This window comes from Mucor velutinosus (genome assembly GCF_035048745.1).
Source record: "Mucor velutinosus strain NIH1002 chromosome Unknown tig00001542, whole genome shotgun sequence".
In the NCBI taxonomy this organism is placed as follows: domain Eukaryota; kingdom Fungi; phylum Mucoromycota; class Mucoromycetes; order Mucorales; family Mucoraceae; genus Mucor; species Mucor velutinosus.
In genome coordinates this window covers 964431-980319 of record NW_027041924.1, presented here as the reverse complement: position 1 = coordinate 980319, position 15889 = coordinate 964431, and the positions used below count along the sequence as shown (strand labels likewise).

The 15889-nt window shown below is 38.9% G+C and overlaps 4 protein-coding genes across 4 annotated transcripts; 1 reads left to right on the top strand and 3 right to left on the bottom strand.

The window, feature by feature from the left end:
- Window positions 1–10: 10 nt before the first annotated feature.
- Window positions 11–1347, bottom strand: ATC70_005003 (uncharacterized protein; the record flags this gene model as incomplete). The annotated part of the gene is made up of 5 exons (XM_064824302.1): window positions 11–172; window positions 235–797; window positions 858–966; window positions 1031–1171; window positions 1246–1347. 5 exons carry the CDS (start codon window positions 1345–1347, stop codon window positions 11–13), a joined length of 1077 nt encoding a protein of 358 aa, XP_064677238.1.
- A 230-nt stretch (window positions 1348–1577) lies between these two features.
- ATC70_005002 (uncharacterized protein) lies at window positions 1578–4034 on the top strand (the record flags this gene model as incomplete). Its single annotated transcript, XM_064824301.1, has 4 exons — window positions 1578–1709; window positions 1761–3026; window positions 3083–3199; window positions 3261–4034. 4 exons carry the CDS (start codon window positions 1578–1580, stop codon window positions 4032–4034), a joined length of 2289 nt encoding a protein of 762 aa, XP_064677237.1.
- Window positions 4035–7753: 3719 nt separating this feature from the next.
- ATC70_005001 (uncharacterized protein) lies at window positions 7754–8518 on the bottom strand (the record flags this gene model as incomplete). Its single annotated transcript, XM_064824300.1, has 2 exons — window positions 7754–8199; window positions 8275–8518. The coding sequence occupies 2 exons, from the start codon at window positions 8516–8518 to the stop codon at window positions 7754–7756; spliced, it is 690 nt and encodes a 229-aa protein (XP_064677236.1).
- A 5560-nt stretch (window positions 8519–14078) lies between these two features.
- Window positions 14079–15688, bottom strand: ATC70_005000 (uncharacterized protein; the record flags this gene model as incomplete). Its single annotated transcript, XM_064824299.1, has 2 exons — window positions 14079–15414; window positions 15468–15688. 2 exons carry the CDS (start codon window positions 15686–15688, stop codon window positions 14079–14081), a joined length of 1557 nt encoding a protein of 518 aa, XP_064677235.1.
- Between the last annotated feature and the right edge of the window lie 201 nt (window positions 15689–15889).

Genomic DNA, 15889 nt, shown 5'->3' with positions numbered 1-15889 from the left:
AATAAATCTTTCAGTGATGATAAGCTGGTGTTGCTTTGTTTCTAACGTCTTCCTCTTTTGCATTGGCTTTCAATTCCTTCCACAGAGTGTCTTTTTGCATGCTTGCTTTACATAATTTATTGCGAGCTCCTTGGAGACGAGAGATGTATTCGTTACTGTAATTGATATTTTCCTAAATGTAGTAACATGAGTGAGAAACAGCGCTCCCTTTGAACAGGCTTGAGCTTGGCTTACCAATAGCAACTCCTTGACTCGTTTCACAACCTCTCTGGCCTCGACATCAGCATCCATGTCATGGTCTTGATCTTGCTGTGGCGGCTGTGCATCGTTGTTTTCTTCCTCGTCTTCCTGTTTCTCCTCCACATGGTCTTGATGCATGGCATGATCTTCATTGCCGTCAATATTGTCTTTTGTTGTTGATGTTGCTGGTGTACGTTCCTTTATCTTGGCTTCGATTTCCTGATCTAGTTCCTTGGGATCCAAAGCATCAACAACATTGCTTGTTACTCCTGTGGCAGCAGCAGTCAAGGTCGATGCAGCGGCATTAGCAGCCTCGACGTCTTCTTTGTACTTTTGGCGCTGCTCAGTGGTACGATCAAATGTTAAATCTAGATAGCGAGGGTCATCTTGGTGCATGATGGCTGAAAGACGACACAAAATCTTGTTGAAATTCTTCTCGCCCTCAATAAATTCCATGGATGTCTTTGCGAGCGCATCGATTTGAGTAGATAGTAAGATTCTTCTTAAGGCTGGTCTGCGAACAATGTCTGTTGGTAGCTCAATAGGACTTAGAATGTCTGTAGAGCACACAAGGAGTGTCAATAAGTGGGCTATTGTATCGTTTCCTTGTTTCTTACCCTCGATATTAATCAATGTGTATGGATCCTCTTCTTCGTCTGAAATGCCATCTTCTACTCTCTTTCTCTTTCTCTTGACAATTGTTCGCTTCTTTCCACCATTTAAAAACTTTTTTCAATATGTCGTTAGTTTATTGGATTCGCGCTCACATGGATAGATGAGTCTCTCCCACCTCTGTTTCTTCAGCAAGTGTCTTTGGTGCACGTAACTTGTTTCCTCCAAATTGCGAATCTGATGCTGCCCATCTCTTCAGTGTTTGATCGAAATATAAAGGGTTAAGGTAATAGCAGACATAATGGATAGGGTTAATAAGCTGTTAGTATCATAAATTGAGGGAAAAAAAAAAAAAAAAAAAAGGATATGTTTATAGCCTCTGTTGTGAGGAACCAGGCCAACTTGATCGCCATCACTGTCATCATTGTCGTTCTGTATCCACTTGGCAGCAGGAAACTGCATAGAGGGGTGTGGTGGTTGTGGTGGATGTGACATGAAAGAGATTATGAGAGAAAGAAAAAAAAGAAAAGGGAAATACATTCTTCCTTGATGCTCATTTTGCATGTAACCATGAGAGCCACCATGGTGTGTGATCTTTTGGTTTGGCTCTCCGGCTCTTTCCACACATTGTGCTCTTGCTCTTCTTACAGTCACATTGGAATCTATTCAAACAAGAGAGTCGAGCAATAGACATATTGTACTCATTCATTTCTTTCAAATCAAACATGTCGCAAGCAAACGGCATTTCGTACGGCGTAAGACCAGAGGATGATGGATCTGATATGGATGTTTCATCTGATGATGAAGGCCTTTACATGTATGAACCTCTGCCCAGCGACCCTCAAGAGCAAATTCAAGTAAGTATCTTGTTGTGCCGTTCTCTGATATACATACTCACCATTGTCTAGTGTTCGAAGCAAGATCAACTGCAGCATGACTCTCGAGAGCAGCAGCAACCTCTATCGACACCATCAGGCTCCAAATCCAGTTCATCGCGTTTGACCACAATTACCAATTGCTGGACAACATTTGTTGATAAAGTGGCACAGCATCAAGCCCCCATTGCTACTAGAGACGGAGCTTCCGACACTGAATCAACGAGCTCCTTTTATACCGCACCAAATTCACCTATTGACTTGACACTGGACGACGATCAGGGTGCTGATATGGATCGACAACAGGCTACAGACATCATTAATGAACTTGTCAGTGAGCAGGATAAATTGACTCAGGAACTCGAGCGCATTACCAACGAGGAGAAGAGAATAGCTAGCTTAATCGAGGCAAAGAAAGCAAAATTAGAGGCAGTTAGAGTGAGGCAATTAGAGCTTCAAGTACGCAAATCGATTCAAAAGAACAGAAAAGCTGTAGTCACTCCAGTAAAATCAAAGAAGGGGAAAGAAAAAGCATCCCTTGACAAACAGTTTCGCAGCTATAGTAGTTCAGATGAGGAGGACACACAGCAACGACCTAGGAAAGCAAAAGCAGTTATGGACCCTACTAGCGGACGGCCAGAGAGACGGCCTGTGGAGGAACCCGCAAGAGCAGAGCCAAATGTTGAATTTGTTAAGGAGCAGGAGGCACAGGTGGAGACAAAGGAGGATGTAGTAAAGAAGACTGATGAAAATCAAACACAACGTGATGCAGTGATTGCAGAGAGAGAGAAAGTATCCTCACTTATAGCTGCATCTAACAAGCCATGCATCGCGAATATTGCCAAGCAGAACAAAAGCACTTTGCAAGCAATCAGACGCAGTCAAAAGCTGGGCAATACTTCTGTGGGCCAAATGAAGATGTTTCTGTGCGATCTTTATGACAAGTTCTTGGAGGACGGAACACTGTCAAGAGTACAAAAAGTCCACTACAAAGAGCTAGTCAGACAGGTGTCAAGGTATGATGCGTTTGGTGACGACCACATCCCCGGAAGAGCTACACCAAAGAAGGCCAAAAAGCTGGAGCGAAAGGTGCAGCCTGAAAAGTACCATATGCTGCCCAATGAGTTTTACGGTCATCCCAAAAAACTGGATTTTAGAAATTTGAAAGTCGACAGACGCAAGCTACTGGATGCTCTCAGCTGTCCGCAAATCGAATCACCTTTTATACTAGGCAAGGCTAGAAAATTACTAGCAAAGGGGCCAACCGAGCTTAAGTTGTCTGATTTCGAGGGTGTTATTGTAAGTAAACCATGAGACAAGAGCGCGTTCAATGGCTGATGGTGATTTATCTGTAGGGCCCTGATGGTAAAGTGATAGATAAGGAAGAGCTTAGAATGCATATGGCAAATCGAAAGATCAATCGATTACTTGCTTTGTACCAGGAAGTAAAAAGCAATGCTTACCTTGCAGCTGTAAGTAACCTTATTCTAGCCTTGACAAGGTCATACTGATAGAACATATTCTTTTTTGTAGCCAATGTCAATGGGTCAGAGAACAAGACATGAGTATGACATGGCTCAGCGCCGACTTGAAGAATCCGTGATGAGAGAGACTGGTACTATCTCACCTGAGCCCTCAACTACTGAAAATCCGCTCGTCTCTGATAATTCTACAGCTACGTTGAACCCTGTGATGGTATCGCTGGCACCTTCCTCCAAGGCAGTGGAATCAAAGCCCATCACAACTATTACCTACGTTCCTACTGAAACAAGCTTTATACGAAGTATATTACCCGGTGGACGAGAGCCAACCAACTCGATCAAGCAACCTAAAACAGCTCAAAAAGCCAAGGCTTCTCAGCAATCCAAATTACCACCTCCGCCCAAAGCATCAAAAGCATCCAATGCGAAGCCTGTCTCTTTACCAAAAGCTCCTACAAAAAGCTCGACACAAGCTTCAGCTTCAGTGCAAATACCTACTATACCAAAGAATTTCTCACCATCAGGGTTATCGGATAATCTCTCGCTGTCAGCACCAAACACACCGTCTTCATCACCCACCTTATCCACAACAAACACAAATACAATCCATCCACAACCAAGTGCATCACAAACCCCACCACCTCAACAAAATACATCTTCTACATTTCAACCATACCGTTCTGCATTGAATTCCCTTGGCGTTACCCGTAGCGTGGATGTGAGACCCGTGAAAAGTGGTATCTTGTGTCGTGCTGAAAGCAATGGTGGTGTTTGTAATGATAAATCCTGTTGTGATATGCACTTTACTGATTTCATAAATAAATAATGGAATGAATCCATCTATAGCAATCCCCATGATTACTTTGATACATTAGTATCAATTAATAAAAGAAGGTCTTTGAGGTCTCAAAGAGCAATCAATTATGTATTGATAGTCGCTAGACACATATGGCGGCCTTATTACTAACAAGGAAATTAAGCTGACAAGCACTTTGGTGATAAGAAGCCAGCTTAATTGGCGCAATTAGATATAAAATGCGCAACAAAAGCAAAAGAGAGTAGCTGACCAAGACAGCAGTACTACTACTCAATTCGTATTTCTCTTCTTTTAGTTTCCAAAAGCATTAATTACCTTCATGATGAGGAAAGCATTTTGCCACTCACCAGCAGCCAAAACTGATCAATTTCCCGCTTGAAATTCTGTTCTGATTTGTTGATATTTGAAATTTGTGGTAAAATAATGCTAGTGGAGCTACTTTTGGAGTTAATCAACATCAGACATGCTATTTTTAAACGGGAGAATATACATACTTTAAATTGGAAACGTTATTATTCTGGAATAAAGCAAGCTACAGTTGTCTAGTCTCAACAGCAAAATTCTCCAACATGTCAAGTACCTATTGATAACTTGAAATCAGCAAGTTAATATGGCCCTCTTCGTACGCTCCAATTTTTAAAATGCTCAATCAAATGCACACTTATGTGATGTACACATGCGGAAGGTTAACGGAGTTTCAGTCATTAATATTCTGAATGAGGATCCATGGGATTCTGAAATCTATCGATCATAAAAGTACGCGTTTCTTGATAGTAAACACCCCCTTCAGACTTATATGAAACCTGTAGAGAATTCAAAGGAAAATACAATGGTACCCATATCAAGTCTCTGGTGTACATTGTTCAACCGATATTTGGCACGATAGTTTTTGCGATTTTTTGACTGTTTTCAAAAGATTAATCTGTATCTGTCATCAAAACATTTTGTTGAGCATTACTAAACATTGTAGACCAAAAGACTTCCTATCGAATGAGCTATTGCTAGAAGCTCTAGCATAACTCTATCTGTGGAATTTGAGTCTTTATAAACTAAAATTCACGGAAAAAAAAGAATAAGAAAAAACAGTAAAGTCAACTTGATAAAGGTATGTTTTATTATCAAACTGACAGGTGTAAAGTAAAACTGAAGTCTCTCTACTGGCCAGGTAGATGATCCTTTTTATATACTATAACAATGGATAAAAGTTCTATTAATTAGATTGACAAATAAGTCAACTCAGATCAACTAATGTCTAATTGTGCTAAAAGACAACTCCAGCAAGCTAATCATGGTTTAGCTTTTGCCTGGATGAATAATTAGACTCTCATCCGAAGTACCCTGATCTATCCTTTCTATAAGGATAATTAATATCGATCTAGTAGCATGTATCCGATAGGTACAGTCTTCTTAGTCTATATTAATAGTACATATCTGAGTGTATATCGCTAAGCATACATCTTTAGCATGTACCTGGATATATGGCATGTCTATAGCATATCGTATGCATGTCTATAGCATGTCTCATATATAGTACAAGTCTGTAGTACATAAAGTATCTGTAGCTAGTATCACGGATATAAGCATGTGTCTTGTAGCGTGGATCATAAAGTGCACATCTGAAGCAACAAGCTCATATTGCATTATTAATCTTGATGTCTATCCAGATATGGTAAACATCCGTAGTCAATGTCGGAATACAAGTATAAATCTATAGTGCCATCCATGTCCGTGGTGCCATCTATAGCCTATATCTTATATAGTATGAATCTTATAGTACTAGCGTATCTGAAGTCCATATCTTCTTATAGTATAAATCGATATCGTACATCTAATCCAGTGTACATATAGTTTATATCTAAATTTGGTAACTGGATGAACTGTCGGAATGCAGATCATAATGGATGTATTCCACACTATTGTCATAGCATGATTTAATGTAACCTTGATGGTTTAAAGTGTGATGTTTGTTATTGAAGTGTAGAACCCTTTATCTGGGATATTGTGAAACTATGGCAGCAGAGCATAGTTGTCATATCTGAATATGCTTGTTACTGATTTGGTTTTATTTGGATAAAAATAACTTCTCTTATTACGACCATCATGGGTGTGAGTGAATACATTGCGATCAGGAGGAGTGATTCATTCACACGATGTGCGATATAAGCGTGCATCTTTACTATAGTATGTTTAAATGGTTGTTGATGTAAATTTGAGCGCTTTTATTAATAGATCCAAATAGCATGAATTTAAATGAGTGCTATTATTTGATGAATTTCGGTTTTCAATCAAGTTGCGTTTGGGTGGCTATTTCATTACATCTACCCATCAAGAATACCTTAATCTTTATAGACAGTTGCAGCCCTTCTGGCACAACAGAAGCTATGTAAACTTGATTACACTATAACTTGTTGATGTCGATTATTATATCGCAGGATTTGCAGGCATCATGAATTTCTGTTTGCTCGGCTATGATACAGGGTTTCGTTGTTTGATTTTTCTAATCTTGCTGAGACCAACTCGGTCTGTCTCGTATCAGCCATTTCTCCTTGATTATAATTGTCCAACACTGTGAATACACTTTATATCTATCTTTAAGGCTAGATATGCAGTAGTGCCTCTGTTGTGGACGACCATAAAAAAATGCTCTGCTGACCTGACAAGCATTTTGATTAATCTGAGCAAGTCGTGAGATTCGAAGAATTTGCAAAATATCATTGACGCTCAAGTTTTAAAATTACTGTAATCGTGCATTTCAAAAAGAAAGACTTGAGTCTTCGAATTAGAATAAAAGCATCTATCACTTAGAAACTAAGTTCCATACAGTGCAGAACATCTGGTTTATCAAACAGAATTGTAATTATTTACTTACTTCTTTAGCAACAAACCCTATTACGCCTTATTTTTAGTCCAGATTCTGTCCAAATCTAGTCCTTTTGAAGTACGAATAGCTCATGCTACAGAGCGTTGTAGATGCTTAAAATAGGACCACATCACTCTCCTTTGCTACGCTTTACTCATTGATGCTTTATCTCAAATTTTTTTGGATCATTGCAAATCCATGAAAATTCTCATATTTTCATAAGTATTAGCAAGGGAATATTCTTGAAAATCAAACAATCGCATTTTTTACCCCAGAAATGAGGAGTTTTTTTATGATACATATCGAATCAAACTGATCGTAAAGACGGAATGGATCATTGAAAACTCTTTCTAAGAGATTTATATATGCGAAATCTTGAAATACAGTGCGCGAAAAAAATGTTCCAGTGTTTTGCCAAGGTGCACTTATAGCCAGTTTTCTCTGCAAATATCAAAGCTACTAAGGTTTGCTTAGTTTCATAAATAGCCTAAGTAGTTGGCTATCAGATGATATATTATGCACTTTATTCACGTAATTAGAAAAAGAATGGTAGCCTCATTAAAAGTGAAAAGTCGAACTTATTAAATTTTATAAAAAAGCTCAATATTTAGTTGGACCACCTTTACTCTTGATAACCGCTTTGATTCGGCGTGGCATGCTGCCTATGTATTTAAGACAGTCTTCTTTTGTGAATTTATACCATTCCTGTTCAATTCTGTCTTCTAGCTCAGAAAGGCTGGTGGCCCTAGTAGGGTACTTGTTCAAACGACGTTTTAGTTGATGCCAGACATGTTCAATGGGGTTTAGGTCAGGGCTTTGGGGAGGGCCAATCAAGGACACTTTGCACAGAGAATCCGTGATGCGTGAACTATTTCTTAATGGGACCAGAAGTATGTGGTCTTGCGTTATCTTGCTGGAGTCTAAACGTTTTCTTGTCCAGCCCATAGTACTCGATAGTGTCTAGCAAAGATGAGTCCAGAATTTCAGCATAAACTTCTGAGTTAACAGTTCCTTCGGTAATGGTGGAGCCATAGCTGGGTCCCTCCGCTGTTATCATGCCCCAGAAAATAACGCCACCACCATCTCCCTGAACTTGAGCCTCAGTTTGATGAGGCATCAACTCAGTGGGCCTGTCAGTCCAGTAGAAAGATTTGCCGTCAGATCCCCACATGTTGACCCTAGTTTCATCGGAAAATCCCCATTTACGCCAATCGTCCGCAGTCAAATGTCGATGTCTCTTGGTTTTTACAAGGCGCTTTTTCCGGTTCTCCGCAGACACGAAATTGGTCTTTGCCTTTCTTTTAGCCTTGAACCCTTTGCGCTTGAGTATATACTGTATATTCCTCAAAGTCATCTGAACTCCCATATAAGCAAGGTAGCACTACACACCCCTGGGGCCGTCTAAATTACCATTGCGGAGATTCCTCTCAATGTAGTTTATATTCTGCGTAGTGATTTTGCTGCGTCTTCCGGGTTTGGCATGTTTTGAATGACCAAGAAACTTCTTCCTGTAGCGAGAAAGTACACTGACGGACAAATCTGGGATGATTTTTTGAATGGCACGGAGGGAACAACCTTGGTTGAAAAGAGCCTTGACAGATCCTTGAACCTCCTGAGGAATGGAACGTGTCATGTTAAAGTAAGTGATGAAGTAAAGATGGTAAAATATAATGAGGGAAAAGACCAAAATCTCACGCTTCTTTATACTTTTTAAGCATTCTTCGGATAACTAACATTTTAAACATAAACGATATAAAAAATTACGGCTCCCGGATCATTTTCGTGGAATGTATACAAACAATAAGGTCATCAAGCGATATTTCCAATTTTACAAAATCGAAATTTTTTACCTTACGTCAGTTGCACTAGCTCAATATCTACTGTATCAATTATTTTAGTAGCTCATTTTGTGGCTAAAAATCCAAGCTTTTGTAGTCTTACTTTAGTTTTAAAACTGGAAAAAATTTGACAGAGCTGTAAGTGTAAAACTACGAATTGGCAAAACACTGGAACGTTTTTTTCGCGCACTGTATTTAGAGAAAACCTGTTTTCATATTTTTGGAAATTTCTCATTATTTTTGGTCTAAAAACTGTATATAAATAGCATCATTCGATGCGGCTTCTTTAAATCTCTAAAGCTGTATTTGAAAGTTGGGTGTAACAACGACAATTCTTATAGTCAAATTTGGCAAAAACATTTAAAAGATGTAAGATCAAGTCAAATTTGAACACGAAAATACCCCCACTGCACAAATTCAAATTAGATTGCCGCAGTTACGGCTGCCTCGGAAGAAGACTGAGACCAAATCTACTGGCCGTGACGTCGGATAGCGTGCCGTCTTATTTTTTCCATACACCTGTTTTTTTTCCCTTTTTGCAAGACGCGTTTAGCATCAAACCATAGTCGTTTTGGAAACCACTTGACTGATGATAATAACACTCTAGCTTCCGATAACTCTGTCTTGTACTGTTGGAAGAACTTGATACTGCTTATTTGACGTGGAATATATTAGGCATCATTCGGTAACAAGCACTGGAAGGCGTAGAACTAACACTAATTGAGTTTGTTTTTTTTATTAGGTTTTAGTAATTTTTTGCTTGTATGAGTGAGTGCTGCTGCTATTACTTCTCTGAAATCTCCGCTACCTGCTTCTTTGGTTCAACATGTCTGGTGATTGCTTCTTATTTGGTCTTTGTCTGGTCTCTGCTGGTGTCGTTCGTTCTTTGATTCTTTTATGGTGCTGGTGTTACTGCTGCTGCTGCTAATATGGTCTTCCCTGGTCTACTGTCTTTAGTGCATGTTTGTCTTCTGGTTTATCTCTGGTGATTGCCTATTCTTTGGTCTATCTGTGGTTATGGTAAGTGGTAAGTATCTTTTTTTCTTCTGGTCGCAATGATAAAAGACTTCCTTGAACGTTGGTATTATTGCTTCCTTTCTCATGATATTGCATTCATGATGTTTTCTTTGTTGCGCTTTGTTGCGTTTTCTTTTTCTTTTTCTTTTGCTGGTTGTGTTTCCTCTGTGGCTTCACGTGAAACAACATTAGTCATTATGTTGTATTGCAAACTTATAATACCACTGTTGCTTTTGCAGCTGTTGTGCGTGTTTGTGTTGCTTTACATCCGACTAATACTGCCATGCACGTTGCTCATGTATGCATTTTTGTTGCAACAACAACGAGCTGTTTTAAACATCTTTGATATTGTATTTATGATATTCCTTTTTTTGACCCACTTTGTGTGAGTGTCCTTTTTTTGTCTACATACTACTATACTCCTATAGTAATATGTTCTTTTCTTCTTTCGTTTATTATTATTATGTTTCTTTTGAAGCATACCTTTTTTTACGTTGTTGTGGATGTGCCTATCGCTGAAGCTCAACAAGACTTTATCCGAGGCTAGGAGGTAGATAGGCTGCCTCCACTTGGTTATCGCTACTTACTTTAGTGATGATTGAGGGTCTCAATGCCAGAACTCAAAAGCTAGGTGGTGTAAGTAAGGCATGCTCTAGCACCTGGGGAAAATTTGATGATAACTACCGTTATATTGCTATATATAGCGGTGTTTAAAATTTTGCCTCACATCAAAACAGAGGGAAACCCTCGCAAATTTTTTTTAGGTCAGCGGAGTTTTCAAGTAATCTGATTGGCTAAGAGGTTGAAACAACGAAGGTCTACAACTAGCTGATTTTCTGTTGGTTTGCTATTTAATAAGATATTGTCTTTTGTAATAATAAAAGCTTAATAAAATGGAAATAAAAGTGTATAATCATACTTGTTGTATTCACACATATAGCTGTTTCTAAATCACAATACCGTAGACTGAATTCAGTAATAAACTATGCACATATGGAGCATATGTAAATGAAACGTATTGTTGCATACAAGCATGCATCTTAGGGTACATTCACTTTCTCCTCAAGCCGCCTTTTACAGTGTAGCAGCATAGATGATGTTTATCGTATCACATCACATCTATGTTTAAAAGTCCAGTCAATTGTGTGTGCACAGGTGCCTCAGGAACTACAATACATTCAATCTCCCCAATGTCAAGATATCGAGATCCACCTACACTACATGAAACATATCGACTTAGGTGGCCTCTCAACAAGCCATACCAACAATCCATAAGGCCCCAGTGGCCTGCTATTTATATACCATCTCAACGTAGCAGTCATTGACCAGGAATCTACCATATTTAAGCAAGCTAGATGCCCTGTAATAAAGAAGCTTTTTGCTTTCGTTTTAGATACAGTTGACAACTGATTATTATCATCGACTTATTATTACGAATTTATCACCATCAAGGTTACATTAAATCATGCTATGACGATAGCTCACCCAAGCCCATCAAGTTTACTCAAATCGACCCTTATGGCCAGTGCTCTTGCATTGATTACCACTTTAAATCAAACATCAACAACATTTGCCAGATATCGCAATAGCAGAACCTATTGCTCTCTATCATCACTAATCCTACAAGCTAGTTGCAAATGTATAAATACTCTTCTTTTTTTTACTCAATTCCAGGATCTTCAGTTCATTTTATACACAAATAAAATACAGTTTATTTCTATTGTATTTTACTATTGCTTTATTTTTTTGTGAAATCTATTCAAACCTGATTTCACTGCAGTAGATATGTCTGTGTTGTGCAACAACATGGACAAGCTATGATAATTGAAGTGCATCTCAGCTATCTAAATACTGAGGTTCACCAGATGTGATAAGCGTTGTACAAGATAAATTGCTACTTTGACATTCAGAACTTAGGATAAATAGAATAACTCTTGTCTTCATCAATAAGTCTTTAGTTTTTGTGTCTGATCTTATTCAAATAAGTCTTTTCTTGTTTTTATAATATCGAACATTTTTTATAAACTACAAATAATAATCCTTTTATTCTTTGTGCTTAACAGCTTCAAGGAGTTACACTGCCGAAAAGGTTACCGCCCGCCAAATTACCAAAAAATGATCACTCAAGGCTAACTTTTGTTATATTGACACATATGCAGCTCTTTTTGAGCATTGCGACTACTAGCCATACCACGCCCTGTATATATTTTATAGGCTTGAGCACCGTATGGATGTTTCTGTTGTGCTATGGTTATTGAAGGAAAACATGGTGTTTTGCGACTGAGAGCTTCAATTTAAGTGCTAAACCCCGGTTTTAGAAAGAAGGTATCACAGTAGGTGCCCAAATGAGACTGTGGAATTTGAGGCTTTACAGACTAAAATTCACGGAAAAAAAAGAATAAAAAAACAGTAAAGTCAAATTGATAAAGGTATGTTTTATTATCAAACTGACAGGTGTAAAGTAAACTAAAGTCTCTCTACTGGCCAGGTAGATGATCCTTCTTATATACTATAACAATGGATAAAAGTTCTATTAATTAGATTGACAAATAAGTCAACTCAGATCAACTAATGTCTAATCATGCTAAAAGACAACCCCAGCAAGCTAATCATGATTTAGCTCTGTCTGGATGAATAATTAGACTCTCATCCGAAGTACCCTGATCTATCCTTTCTATAAGGATAATTAATATCGATCTAGTAGCAAGTATCCGATAGGTACAGTCTACTTAGTCTATATTAATAGTACATATCTGAGTGTATATCGCTAAGCATACATCTTTAGCATGTATCTGGATATATGGCATGTCTATAGCATATCGTATGCATGTCTATAGCATGTCTCATATATAGTACAAGTCTGTAGTACATAAAGTATCTGTAGCTAGTATCACGGATATAAGCATGTGTCTTATAGCGTGGATCATGAAGTGCACATCTGAAGCAACAAGCTCATATTGCATTAATCTTGGTGCCTATCCAGATATGGTAAACATCCGTAGTCAATATCGGAATACAAGTATAAGTCTATAGTGCCATCCATGTCCGTGGTGCCATCTATAGCCTATATCTTATATAGTATGAATCTTATAGTACTAGCGTATCTGAAGTCCATATCTTCTCATGATCATAGTATAAATCGATATCGTACATCTAATCCAGTGTACATACAGTTTATATCTAAATCTGGTAACTGGATGAACTGTCGGAATGCAGATCATAGTGGATGTATTCCACAGAGACCATATTTGGTAGATCAAACATAGGAGAACAAAGTCTGGTTAAAAGAGAAGAAGCATGGTTGAATTGGCAGTTGTGCATTGTTGTGCCAAAAAGGCTACAAGTGTCTTTAAAGGCTAAGGTATTCTTTTTGGGTAGATATGTCTGTGTTGTGCAATAACATCATGGACAAGCAATGTTAATGGAAGTGCATCTCACCCATCTGGATGCTGAGATTCGCCAGATGCGATAAGCGTTGTACAAGAAAATTGCTACTTCGGCATCCAGAATCTGTTATAAATAGGTTAACTCTTGTCTTCATCAATAAATCTTTAATTTTTGTGTCTGATCATATTCAACTAAGTCTTTTTACTTCTTTTTGTGGTATCAAACATTTTTTATAAGCTACAAATTATAACCCATTTATTCTTTTTGCTTAACAAAAGTATTACTGTATATTGTAGACCAAAAATTTCCTATCGAATGAGCTTTTGCTTAAAGCTCCAGCATAGGTCTATCACGAAATATTGACAATCTTGTCCTGACCAAAAAAAAGTCGCCCAAATTTTTCATTTGCTATCACAGGCCAGATTTTGTCTATTTTCGACTTCTTTAATTTATTTTATGATACTCGACTATGAAAACTCTGGTTATCATCCAATGCTTCTTAATGCAATCTTGGAGTACTTTTCAAGGCGCTTTCAATGGTACTAGTTTTAATAGATGTTTTGAATAAACTTACTGAGAAATTTTAATAAATATGAAATGAAGTTTATGGCCAAAATACCGAGATTATATATATTAAAATTTCATAAATGAAATTTCAGGGATTGCGTTGGATTCAGGGAAACATTTTGACTCAATATATACCATAGTACAAATCCTCATTTTCAAGATGAAAAACGCAATCGTTTGTTTTTCGATGAAAACCATGAGGTACCTTTTTTTTTAAAAAAAAATATTTTTATTGATTGCTCCGTGTAAATAGGTCCCTAGGGCATTACCAAGAGGCGGGCGCAATTGTTATGATATTCAATTAAATTTAGGATTAAGCGATAGATGACGGGAACAGATGATAGATGACAATTGTGATTAGAGAATTACAATTGTTTATGAATTTCAGTTTGGGCATATAGTTGAAAGAGCTCGTTCTTGATCTGCTGGACCACATCGATCCATGTAAATGGAGTCGAGTGAAAGATCATACGAACTTGAGCTCGCCATATTGTTGCCAAGTGTTACCAGTACGACCATGTGAGCAGTGGTGTACGATTTGGAGACATACTTGATGTTTTCAAAGTCAAGAGAGGAACAGGCTTGGATAATATCACCAATCGAAACGGTTGGCCACAGGAATTCAAAGATGATAGCTTTCCAGATGGATACCTTACTGGAACAGAGGAAAAGCAAGTGTACAGCATTTTCTAAGTTACCACAGATCGGGCAGAAAGGTGACTCAGCTATCTCAAAGTAGTGTAGCAGGCGTTTGGTCGGGATGGTGTGGGTGAGGAAGCGATAGATGACATTACGGTGGACAAGGTTCAGGGACAGAGACCAGAAGAAATTCCAGTTGGACCTGGCGATGCTGGAGGTGCGAGCCTCGATGCATGCTGTGCGGAATGTTCTGGTTGAAATCTGTCGAGTGAGGCCTTGCTGGCTGTTGAAGTCATAGGAGTCAATGAACGGTTTAAAGGAGATGTCGGTTGTGCGATTGGTGCCATCCTGAGGGGGTTGTAGCATGAGGTTAAAGTACGGTTGGATATGTACTTTGTTCTCGTTCATTTGCTTCAGGATTTTCTTGCAAGCGCGTCGAATGTCAGTTGGAATGGTTGATGCTTTTCGTGCTTCGAGTTGCAGAGGTTGGTCAGGATTGGGTTGATAGAGATCCTTTACTTGCAACTGAGTGGCCCTAATTGGCATTTTGGAGACAGTGACAGACGGCTGCAGAATGGCTTTGACAGGTAGGATTAAGGCGGTAGCAATGTTGAGGTGGACTGGTTTGTGGATGCGTTTGAGGCGGTCAACTGATTTGTAGATCATTGTTACCGTGTTGGTGCGTTGTTTAGTGAGACCAGTGGTTCGTGTGAGGGGAAAGAGCAACGGAACCTGCACGTGCGCACTCTGATTTTGCTTATTCACTAGCATGACCAGTATGAGATCTAGGATGTGGGGCGAGTTAGAGGGATGGAGGAGCGGTTGAACCCAACGAAAGTATAGGGCTGATTGTTGCAGAGCAACATCCAGAACACCTAATCCACCTAATGGCTTCGGCTTGGTCCATGTGGCCCAGGGGATAACAGGAAAGATGCCGTTTCGTAGAAACTTGGTGCAAATGGACTGGATAGCTTGGACATTACTTTGAGCAAACGGGGTTACTCGTAGTACATACCAGCATTTGGACAAAATCAAACTGTTGAGCACTGTAGCTTTGCCAACGACGGAGAGATTTCTTACACTGTGGATTTTGGTAGCTGTCCGGAGATTGTCGACAAGACCACCGATAAATACTTCACGTTGTTGAACCGATTGCAGCAGAGGAAACCCGAGATAAGACTAAGGCCAATTGCTTTGGGCATTTGGTGTGTCACATTGTTCTTCTTTGCTAAGTTCATGGTTCGTTCAGCATCTTCCATTATGATCTGACACCGCAGAGCGTTTTGGGCAATGAACCTCCCTGGTACGAAGCCCGCTTGGTTCTCGTTGATCAGTTGCTTAGCGACTTCCATCATTCGATGATTAAGCAAACGTGTCAAGAGTTTGTAGTCAGTGTTGCAGAGGGAGATAGGTCTATAATTTGCCATGTCATTGGGGTCATTTTTCTTGTAGAGGATTGTCATTGCCATGAGGTACCCCTCATGGTTTTGAATCAATTTTTGATGATATTTTTTTGGGTCCCCAGAAAGTTGAGCAAAGATATCAGAAAATTAAAG